This window comes from Zosterops lateralis, assembly GCF_965231275.1.
Source record: "Zosterops lateralis genome assembly, chromosome: 1".
In the NCBI taxonomy this organism is placed as follows: Eukaryota; Metazoa; Chordata; class Aves; order Passeriformes; family Zosteropidae; genus Zosterops; species Zosterops lateralis.
The window spans coordinates 23,947,470-23,959,828 of record NC_139762.1 but is presented as its reverse complement, the minus strand read 5'-3'; the positions used below and the strand labels follow the sequence as shown (position 1 = coordinate 23,959,828).

At 37.3% G+C, this 12,359-nt stretch overlaps 1 protein-coding gene across 2 annotated transcripts in view; it reads right to left on the bottom strand.

Annotated features, from left to right (window-relative positions):
• CDK14 (cyclin dependent kinase 14) overlaps positions 1 to 12,359 on the bottom strand; it is a 338,755-nt gene that overhangs the window by 117,951 nt on the left and 208,445 nt on the right. For both annotated transcript variants that reach the window (XM_083862878.1, XM_083862877.1), the window contains exon 12: positions 2,709 to 2,757. In XM_083862878.1, coding sequence (XP_083719004.1) covers positions 2,709 to 2,757 — 49 coding nt within the window. The remainder of the gene's footprint in view (positions 1 to 2,708; positions 2,758 to 12,359) is intronic.

Below are 12,359 nucleotides of genomic sequence, written 5' to 3'. Positions count from 1 at the left end.
AACCCTTGGGAGTGTGATGTCTATAACGGAAATGTTTATACATCCGTAACTACAGCTGTGCAAGCAAACAGAGCTCTAATACAGCACACAGACAAAGATTTACACTGGAAAAAGAGAAAGCCCTTTACATTTCAAATGTAAATGATACATAATTTTGAGGCAGTGAATATTTCCTATTATAGTAGAAGTACCCATATGAAGCACTGAACTGTATGTATTGTCATTGCTTTTGGTATTTCAATCCATTCATTTATGCTGAAAAATTGCAAATCCTTTATGCATGGAGCATTGAAAATGTATAAATATTTTTGAAGAGGTTTCATAGGATTTAAAAAGCTCCAGTCTTATTTGAGTCAGCCTGTGATGTGATCAGAACTTGTGTCAATTATGAAATCTCAGAGACTGAAGCTGTTTTAAGCAAACTGGGTTTTGTTCTTTTTGTGGTATTTTATGAAAAGAGATATTTCATGCAATAGTCTCGAAGGAAATATAAGACAGCAACTTTCCAAATTCAAACCAATTATTGTACTTATTAATATATAACTGCTGTATTTTAATAATCTAACTGCTGTTAAAATACAGAAAAAAATACTTCAGTCCAGGCCTGCAGGATGGATGGAATAGCATGTATTACTATTCACATTACTTAGTCAAATATATGCCTCCAAGAAAACACATTCAAATCAATATTAGTTTCCTTGTTCTTCTTTCCCAATCCAGATCTAATTGCCTATGTTGTAACATAACTGCTTCTTCCAAGATTTTGGATTTCATTAACTACTTTTAAAGAAAAAACCAAGTTTCAATTTTTGATTGTAAAAGGACAGGATACAGACCATTATAATGACTTAATTTTTAAAAGGAAAGCTGTGACTTTCAGGAAATTGAACTGTATTCCAAGCAGTAAGATTGAGGTACAGTCAAACATTTTAAGATGCCTGCAAGGATCACAACTGACAAAATGGTCTGAGGTATTTACAAAAGCCAAATATAAGTGGAGTTAATCTTCCTGTTGTTCCCTCTGCAGTAAACAGGAGATGGACTCGTCCATGAAAGCCACCAAATTAGGCTCCTAGATTGAACTGGACAAGCTGGGAATTTTTCTATAGACTACTGAAAGTCAATTAAGGCAGGCTGGTGACACTTCATCTTTGTGGAGGCCTGAACTGGTTTCAGTGCCAACTCTATTACTCCTTGCAGGAATTGGGAAGTTACTGCTAACCAAGGAGGGAGGATCCAGCAGTACTGCAAAGTGAGCTACAGGGGCCTGGAAGATGCCTGGCACTACAGAAGTACAGGTTTTGACTCAAAGGACAAACATTGATGGCATTAAATTGAACAACTAATACCAAAATGTTTTTAACAACAATCTTGCTATATTAAGAGAGTCTTCCTCTTCCAGCCAACCACAGTTTCAAAAGGTGGTGGTTTTGGGGTTTTTGTGGGTTTGGTTTTGTATTTTGGTTTTGTTTTTGTTGGTGGTGTTTTTTGGTTTTCTTGTTATGGTTTTTTGTTTGGTGTTTTTTAAATGAAAACACTGCATCAAATGGGTTTGGGAAGGAGCAGATAGAGAAAAAAGTAATAGAATAGCAAAGTGAATATAAACCAAATCACATTTTGGAAGTGACCATGCTATGGATTTTGCAGTTGTAGACACATTTCATTGCTAATAAATAAGGATATTGAAACAGCATTTGGATTTCTATTCTATTGATACCTTTTTTCCTTTACAAAAAGAAAACTTCTTCACCAAAACATTTTGTATCTTCAATTTCAGTGGTGAACTTAGGGATGTTACAGTCTCCTGCTGATTAATCTCTTGAACTCCCTGGTAAACTACCAACAAGATAGCCAGTTAGTAGCAAAAATAAAATTTTAAATTAGTACCAGAAAGCAAACAGTGATGCTGGTACAGGAAGGCTTAGCCTTGCTGCAAAACTTTTGGTCAAAAGAGAATGGTGAAAAATTCTAACAGCTTTTCTGGCAAGACAAGTTGTTGACATAGCTGAAATCATCCAATTCAAACTCTGTATGCCTCCTTCAAAATATAAAAGCTATTAATTGCTCAAGACAGTGCAGTCCAAATATCCTTTCTACAAAGATTCCATGTGTGCTGAGAAATCTTGCAAACTTTACACAGATGATTACTTAGAATAATGCAATAGTGTGGTCTTCAGTCTGACCGCTCATCAGGTAACCTTTCTGGACTTTGAGTATAATACCTTTACATCAATGTCCATCTGAATTAAATGTGACCAAATTCAGGAAACATTGGGAAAAAAAAAAAAAAGTGTGGTGAATTTACACTGACTTTTTTCATTTATAATTAAGATTACAACAGTATGGTAGGTAGCTCACAGCAATGACCAGATGGACCTGGCAACAGGAGATGATTATGTAGAAACAACACTCAAAAGTGGATTAGAAAGATTTTATTTAAAAGTGTCCTAATTTTTATAGATGAACAGAGAAAACAAGATTCAAAACTGATGGCCCAAAGCAATAACACCATATTTCTCCATGAGGTCAATACACTTGCCAACTAACATCCCCAAGAAGAAAATGCTATGCTATGCAGTTTCTTCCTATTTCCAAGAAACTGGCAATTCAAATCTGGCTTATTTGAAAATAATAGAGCCATTTTAAGTTAGATAAGATAACTTCAGCATACTCTTGAAGAGTCAAAAATGCAATTAAAAAATACTTACTTATTCCATGCTTGTCTAAGGTTTTTAGGGCTGTACTGTGTAAACCGTTCTGTAAGAAAAAAGAGTATATTCAATTACTTAATTAAACCTGGGATTTGTTTTTTAAAAATATTTATTCGCTGTCAATTTTCATAATTTTATCATTTCTATGTATCTTCTGCAGCTCAAGTCCTAAGACAAGGAAAGAAAACTAATCTATGAGCAATTGCCATACAAACAGAGGAAAAAAATACCAAAACAAAACACCAAAACCAAAAAAAGCCCCCAACTTGTTAAACCAAATCAAACCAAATCAGCAGGACCTAAAGCTCATTTACTGTGGCATCAACAGAAATGGAAAGTTTTAAGATTATTTCTAAACTAGTTCTTGACTGCTACAGGAAAAAAAGAAGCCTGAAATCTAGGTTTTTTTCTTCTTCAGGACAAATGCAATTCTCTAGAGCCCCACTGTTGTATTTTTATGCTTCTCAGGATGCATGAGAGTAAGCATGAGGGTCTCTGTGACACACAGGGGCACACAGAACATTATGGACACGTAAGAATCTATTTTCTAAAAAATACATGAAAGTAATGAGCAGAAGTAACAAGTACAATGACAGCTTTTTTACTCAAACATTAAGTTCTTCAGTTCAGACAGAAGTACTTTCCCATTCATGTCCAAGAAGATGCTTGATCTGCAGTAGGACTCTAGTCGAAAAAGGAAGATGCTATCTAAGCTGCTGCAGAAATGAAGGGTCAGTCCTTCGTTAGCCTCTTGAACAGGAGCTAAGTGCCTCTCAGGTAGCAACAAATGAGTTCAGCTGGAGAACAGAGCAACATTGACTTGTTGCATGGAAATCCTGCCATGTAGAATAATACTCACCATGGCCAACTACCCTAATGTGATTGCATTAGTTGCTGTGAAGAAGTTATAAACTTACAAAATACTCCATAAAATCTAAAGAAAAAAAAAAAAAGCTTCCTCTCCACCTCTTGGAGCTTGTTTAAGCTCCATTGTTAACAAACTGTTCTGTATCCCCCTGTTTCCCTGAACTATTGGTTTTGTCCCAAAAGTTGTTTCCAACCCCCGAGCTGCCAGTTGCACCTAACCTAACCCCTTTTCCTGAGTGTTCTAAGTCAATCCTTCCCTTGGGCCAACCCTTGTCCAAATCTGTCCCTGGGATTCCCCTGATCCTCAACACCCCATTGGCCCAAGTGACCTGTTCTCCTCCCACTGTTTTCCCATTGGTTCCTGAAGCATGAAACTCCTCCCTGTTCTCCTCCCGCATCCTCTCCCTATTGGTTAGAATTTGATACCCACTCCTGGTTCCTCCCCCATTTATAAACTGCTGCAGAGTGTAGTCTGGGTCTTTTCTGTCACTGACTGTTCAGAAGAATGAACTCTTCTGGATTACAAACAGAAGCCCTCCCTCTCATTCCTTGTCCCCAGCTAGCGCCGAGGTAAAGATTCTGTGCTGTAGAGCAAAGTGCTCTAAGCCGTGTCCCTCGTGCCCGCTCAGGAGACGTGTCCCACTCTCGGCACCGTGCTCTGGTGGCTGAGCCAGCTAAAAGACTCTTGGCACAGCATCATCCACCGATGTGCATGACATTTAATAGACCCACTGTACAGATGCAATAGTATTTTTTATATATATGCACACAGATATGCATGCATCTTACTGTGGAAAAACAGCTGTAAGTGTAACTTCAAAGGAGTTGTGTTCAAATTCTTGTATTTGTATACTTCCTTGTATGATTTTTAAAGTTGTCATGTACACTTCATACACAGTCAGTTCTAAAGATGCCAAAACCAAGGTAGAAGCAAAATCTTAAGCATCAATATGGATTATTTGAATTTCTTTCTTATACCTATTCTTTAGGGGTTTTGCCCTTTAAATATAAAGACAGAAGCTTCAAATCTCATTGAATTCACTATTGGAAGTTACTGGTAATGAGGAGACCTGCAAACTGCGTCTGAAGGCCACTTCATGTTTACAAGTTTTGTTGCTTTAACCATACTGATGCAGTTAAAGAAATGTAATCACTCCCTTCTAGATATGTATGACAAGTGTACTGGAAACTGAAACCTACATTACTATAACCCTTCAATTTTAGTTTGCAAATAGGAATGAAATACATATATGTAAACAGATATGCATAAAAATTGGAAAAAAATATACTTTCTATATTAAGTAAATTGTCCAACCATAACACTGTTAATTCACTTGTGACAAGGGACTGAAAAATAAAATGCAGCTAGACAGTGCTGTTTAACAACATGTCTGAGATACACATGGGAGTTCAGCTAATAAACTGCAAATTTGCACATTAATCTATTTCAGTGCAGAAAAATCTGGGTGGAAAGAGAATTGAACTGACTTGAAGCACTGCTGAAAAGGTAACCTGGACCTAGAGAGAGACAGATTTTGATTTTATCTGTCATTCTGCAATATGTTTTGGTCAGATACTGAGCTGGTTCAAACTGTCAAAGCAACACTGACTTCAGCAGGGCTACATCTGCTTAAAACATTTGAGAAGTATCATATACAACACATTTTCTTGACCAGACTATCTGGTGTTTATTTTAATCAATTTAAGCTATTTTTACTGTGGGAGGAAAGCCCCAGAGTCAACCACTTGGTCAAACTGCCTTAAGGCTTTAATGCCCAAAGATTTGTTCCAGTTCTGCAAAAACCCTAAAAAACTATTGCTATGCCAGATTAATTTTGACTGAAAAAAAGATACACTGGAACCAGTTATGTAAATTCTGTAAGGGACACACATGAGAAAAATAAACTTCTGAAAGGGATCTTCCTGTCCTGTCTATGGCTCCAGTCTAAACATCTTTTTAAGTAAGTACCTTATACATCATATTTATCAGGCAGGGAGAGGGATGGAGAGGTCAAAACCCTGTCTATAGAGAGGCAAATGTTTAGTCCATAGTCTTTGATTTTAAACTCTATTGAATATGCTGTGACTGCAAACCATGCTTCTCCTAACTATTGGTAACAGCTCTTTCCTCTCAAGCAGATTAGAGGCTGCTTACTTTACATGCTTAATACAGAAAGAAACCACACATCAATAAAATAACAGCTCACATTTTTCTACATAAATTTGTGGTCATGGCTCCAACCAGAGTCTTACTAACTTTCATGGACAAGATAATTAGATGAGACTACTGTGTTGATTAAGCCCAGCCTTATGTACATGCTACTTCATAATATTTTTCTGAATTCATCCCTTAGAGAATAAAGAAGCAGTGAAACCAGCTGATTTTGGTTTCAGAGTTGCCAGAACAGAGAAGCTACAATAATCTTGTCCTCGAGCTCTTCCACCATGGGTGCAGTTTTTCAAGACCTCAACTATGAAACCGCAAAATTACATACCTAAACCCACTGAACTTGCAGTCCCAACAGAGGCAAAAAAGTGGCAACTTAACTTCACAACTTTTATCTGAGATCTCCTGCTTGTGTCAAATTTATCACAGAACTGGAATTCAGTGTCACAGTTACATCCCCAAGTTTGCTTCTGAGTCACCTTTCAGAGTGAACGACTCTCACACACCTGTATGAATGCCTGTCCTTTACTGCTCGATGGATGCAATAAAACCAAATCTAAAGCTCTGCGTGTCTGACTGTGACCAAATACACAAAATTACATTCTATGTTATTTTCAAGCATATAGCTTTGATACTTGCTTTTCAGAAGCTACCACTGATAAGTTCATAAAGAACAGTAATATAAGTCTGTATGTGAGACTGGGAATTCTGCAGAATTACCATGAATGCTCCCCCACAAAAGGAATTTTTGCCTAGCATACTGCGAGGCAACAGTACTGGCAACCACAATCTCAATACAACTTGTGGAAAAACCCTTTGTAGCAAAAACTTAATACCTCTCCCTCAGAACTGAAAAGCAAACATGCACATGTGAGAATTTCATGCAGACACTCACATGATCACCCATTCACACACCCATCCTCCAGCACATGCAAACCACTCTCAAGAACACAAGGTGCAGCATCTTGCTGAGGCAGCTGCTCACTCTTATCAGGCTGAGATTAAAGAAACATGAAAAACTGTATGTTCACAGATCAGGATTTGATCTCACACGTATTTTGAATTTTTATAGTTCAAATTTGAGGTGTATATACTGGAATTCAAATATTTTTAGATTATTATTATTTTAAATATGTGTTTATTTTGAATAAAAATTCTGGAAGGCCAACACAGTAAGCACATCTGAAATTTAAAGCAATTTTTTTGATTTTAATTTCCTTTATGCAAACACTTCAATGTTTGCCAATCTTTGGGGAACAAATTCAGGAAACAAAATTTGATCCTCTGCAATTTTATCCCAAATATGCAGTTGTCATCATCCTCACTACCCGCTATGTCTCACTGTTACAGAGCTGCCTTTTCACGAGTGCTCTATTTCACCTAGTAAAAGGTGAATTTTTGCTTACGTGAAACAAAAAAATAAGAGATTTTTAGTTTTGTTTAAATTGCACAGCACCTTGGAGTGTTTTCTATTTTCTCCTTAGAAAGCCAAGGTAGCCAAATCTTGACTAAGTGGCATGTCCACAATCAAAGGTAGTGTAAAGAGATGCCTGTATAGACTGCAAAAATAAGAGCTAACATATAGTATTCCTATTTGTTACTGGAAAGATGTAGCAACATCTTCCTGTAGCATAATTTTGACTCTGAGGATGTCCCAAGAGTATCCAAAAGGACTAGGCTAACATCTCTGAGGCTTCTACAGCCTCAGGACCAAGACTCACTCTTCTGCTGGGCACTGCACACAACCTGCTCAGACATAGTGAGTGGGGCAGTTACACAAACCTTCTTTTGGCAGCACAAAGATCTGAGCTGCTGTTTGCTTCAGACCCTGCAGCACAGCTTACTCAATGCCTCATTTGCCAAGCAAGATTTTAGGACTGTGTCCCACAAACAGTAGCATCAAGAGGCTCTTGGAGTAACAACTGCAAAATGGAAGCAGAAATGAGCAACCAGAGGAAGTGAGGGAGGGAATTTCTTGAAAAGTTAATTTGGAAAACCTGATGCATCAAAAAAATTATGTTTTTAAAACAGCTGCTTCCAAATTCTGGCCAGTTTGAAGGCCTAGGGGAAAAAGAAAAAAAAGCATGGCCAGAAAGCTCATCCATTACACTCAGTAGTACTAAGCAGTCTTAGAAAAAAACCCAGTATTTCTTTCTATTTTTTATTTCCTTTAGACAATCATTCTACAACAACACTGTTATATGTGCATGCTCACTTGTGTGCCCACACATATACCTACATGTTCTGCCCTGCAAACATCATTATCTGCCTGATAAACATGCTCCATCTCACAGCCCCACATCAAGGGCAGGTTCAAACAGAAGCCAGTTTGAGCAGAACTCACTAGTGAGCTTATTAGCAGACCACTGCAGGAATACTGGTCTGCTGTGAGAATTGAAAAAAATAAGCACTTGCATTTTAAGTAACATAAAACAAGATGAGGGTTTTTTCCTCTTTTATCAGTCAGAAAAACACATGAACTATTATACCTTTTCCACATTTGCTTTGAAAGGACCTAAGATAGGCAAGAAAAGCTACAGAAGGAATTAGAGGCAGAATACATTTTGATTTTTAGCTTCTTTTTAACTGTATTGATAATCAGCTTCTAGTCTAAACCAAAGAACTTAAAATGCAGTTTGACTTCAAGGCATTTTTTATGTTGTTAATCAAAACATGATGGCTAATATGCATTCCTTGATTAATGTTCTTCTCTATTTAAAACCAAATGTGATTAGCTTAAATGCAAATATTTAAACATCACCATAATTAATATTTTGAAAAGTCTAATTCATGATTTCTTTGAAAGAGTTTTCTTTACATTTAATTTAAAAGTCAAACATGACTAACACTGTATTGTGATATATAAGACATACACCATTTTTAGTACAGATTCAATGCTAAAAGTATTCAAATTATGTTAGCTAAAGCTATAAAGACAAGCATTATGTTGACAAGAAAATTTCCAAGCACTATAATATTTGCAGCATTAATGTGCAATTAGAGTTTTTACTGAAGTTCAGTCACAACCAGAGTTTTATCAGAGTTTATCAGTTTTAACCAGAGCCCTTTTAGCAGAGCTCACCTTGCCTCCCCTGCATATATAATAAGTTATTTTAACTTTTCAGCTTCCTGTAATTTTTAAAGAATGGTGAAAACACTGACAACTCTGCTCCCCTTGGGTTGTGGATACCACAGATTGAAGAAACACTAAATAATAGAGTTTAGTTTTGGCAAAAGGAGAAACTAGAAATTAATTCTCATTTACCAATAGCGCTCTGTTCTTCAGGTACTCAAATTCTTGAAGCCTACATCTATAGCAATAATTTAAATGAGCTTGAGACTGTTTGGACGACTGTCCTGTAGCACTGCTGCAGCACCTCCTGCTGCCATCCTCCAATACAGGAGATACAGGGAACAGTCCCTGGCCTGCACTAACTTCCTGACCCTAAGGAAACTTCCTAATGCTCAAGAATTAATTATTTGTAAGTGTTAATTGTCACGAGGTAAAGGCATACCAGAGGCTGCTCTGTCAGTCTAACAGCAGAGGCTCCCACATTGCCTGGGAACATTCCCTGGCATCAGCGTAGATGTAAACAAACAAGGTACTGATTTAGCATGCAACAGAATGTTGACAGGCTTTGGAGAAACTCTATAGGAAAAACTGCTATAAAAGTTTGAAAAGCCATACGTTCTCATATACAGTCTGTTCATGTGTTTGTGCCAAAAGAATTCAGTCTCTCAGTCCAGCCCTACTCTAAATGAAGACTTAATCTTTGGAAAAAATATCTGGCTGTCAATCAGCTGTTAAGATGCATGTAGGCAGATCATATTTCTAAACCAAATCTATATTTATTGATCACCTGGGAAGTAAAGTAGAATTCCTGAGTTAGAACACCAGCTCTGCAGTGGTTTTGTCCACTTGTGCTTTTTTAATAAATCCATGAAGTACCCATCAGTCCCTGGCAAAATCCTTGTTATGCACTATTTCCTATGTATGCTTTTTTCTCACTGTTTCTTTTTGTGTTCTGCTTTGTGTTTAAGGAGAGACTCTTACCTCTTTTCATCCCAGCTTTAGGGATTCTCTTAAAAATCAGTGCTCTGCGGATGCTTCCATTGTCTCGTAAAGGCACCTTGCCAGGTGTATTACTCTCTATTGCATCTGATCATCTGTGGAATATTGTGAGGTTCAGGCTCCTACACAATCATCCCAAGATTAAATATTTAACTGTCTTTCACCTAGAAACAGTATTGTAAAGAAACTAAAGCACAGTGAACATTACAAAGCATGCTCATGTTTTTTCCAGCTTCTAACAGGTTCCTTTCCCTCCTTGACCATTACCATGGCTTCACTGCCATGGACAGTTCATTTATCTTCTAGCGTGGCCATATCTTACACCTTCTCCCATTTTACTCACTGACAGTACCTCCTGATAAATCTCTACTTAACTTCCCAGGATGAGGTTACACAGCATCAGTCCCAAAAACTAACTGAGAATGTAAAAAAAGTGAAAACTTAAGTGTAGATATTTATCCAAAGGTTTATACTGCTCATTTATTTGGACAGGACTCAATCCAGGAGAAACGGCTGGAGATGGAAAGTTGGTAAGACTCCAGAATAAAAGAAAAATGGGAGATTTAATGACAATGAAGAACATAATGCACAAAAAATCAGGAAGACTTGGACACAAGACTGGCAAGGAAGCAGCTTGTTTGGGAATACTGCTTCACCTCTACTCATATAGATAAGACATATTTCATGGCTACTTTAATTCATTCCTGGAGATACAGGTCCAGTGATATGATTGGTGTTTGAATCTGTTTTAGCTCAGCAAATTTACATATTTCCTAAAGTATTGCAACAAAAGAGTGAGCAGTGAAAACTGTTCTCCAGATCTAGGGGATCGTGTTAGAAAGTGTCTGTCCCATAGCCTGTAACATGGGGCTTCTCGTGTGGCCAAAATATCAAGATTTTATTGAAACGGCAACTATCACTTTTTCACAATTCTCTCAAACTGTTTTTGTGTTTGAGGGCAGATAATTACTTTCACAGTGATCCAGGATGGCTGGGTTTCACTGGTGATGAAATAAATGAAATGATGATTCCCTAGTCCAGGAAGAACCCTCTCAAGATTATAGCATCCATAACAGCTTCAAAGCGAATCACAGAGGTAACCCAAAGTTGCTGAAATACTCCTGAAGTATTTCAGGCCTCTCAAATGCATTATTTAGATTATCCTTAAGTAACATACTAAGCAGGATATGTGTGCATGTGTGTTGACAGGTGCAAGCACAAACTGAGAGGACAGAGGCTGCAGCACAGAGAAAGCTCAAAGACCAGGCCAACTTTTAGCTTTAAATATCTATCTATTACTTGGAGCATTTGTAAGACAACAAGTAATTTCAAAGCAGGCAGATAAAAATACAAGTTGTTTTCTGACTTTTTAAATGGCAAAAAAAAAACTATGACAATTTTTTTTTCACTATTATAAGCTGTTAAAATCACCTAGGTTAGGGGTTTAAATGACCTAGACCCACCCACAACTAGCCTTAGGAATATATTTCTTATTCAGGCTCAGAAATGTCCCTACATATTAAGATGTCAGAGATCATAGTTATTAAAGCACTGGATGCTTTCCATAATAATCAAGACCCTTGGCCACTTCAGTAGAGACTAATACCACATTTTTAGATATGCTTCTCCTAATAAACTGTGATTAGCTCTCTGCAGCACAAGACTATGCCCTATCAAACCACAGTGTGAAAATTAGTTATTGAAGTCTGTATGCAAAGAAATACAATGGAATTCTGTTTTGACTTTCAATAGTCTTCCCAAATCCACAGGCATTTAATGTGCTCAGCATTTTTTAAATGATAGTAACCATTTATCACTGATACCTTCTGTTCAAGTGCTTTTGTTTTACGCTTACACAACTCAAATTTATAGAATCAAAGCCTTGCCTGAGTGGATTTTGACATCCTCGCCACCAATGCTCTCAATTTATCACTATTACTGTTAGAAGCTATCAGTTTTAAAACTTACTAACACATGCAAAGCACAGGAGTTACTTAACCCCGTATCACATATATTTAAACACAGTATTATCACAAATCTTCAAGAATGATAGAATTGGTTCAGATTTGGCAAGACATTTAAGGATACTTCATTATTTTGCTAGGAAAAGGAACAGATTAAGTCATCTGCAAAGAATCACAGAATATTCTGAGTAGAAAGGAACCCACAAGGACCACTGAGTCCAACTGTCAAATGTACTATTAAAGCTTCAACTTTCATTTTTGCTCCTAAGAAATCTGTCAGGAAAGCTAGAGTGTACCAGCAATTTCAGACCATCAGGGAGGGGAGCATGGCTGGTTGAGTACCTGTAGAAGATGATGCAGCAGCCTTACCATAGCCAAAAAGCTTTTTTGCACAGAACAACATGAAGGAAAGCACATTTTTAAGAAGTGAGAGAGAACCTGATATCCTTGACCAAACATCTCCAACAATCCTAATGGCCTGAGCAAATAGTATTCATTCTAGCCCAACCCATAGGTCAGAGCATTTTGTGCAGAGCATATCTTAGGTGCTGGAACCCCAGAGGGATGTGTTTTGCTGC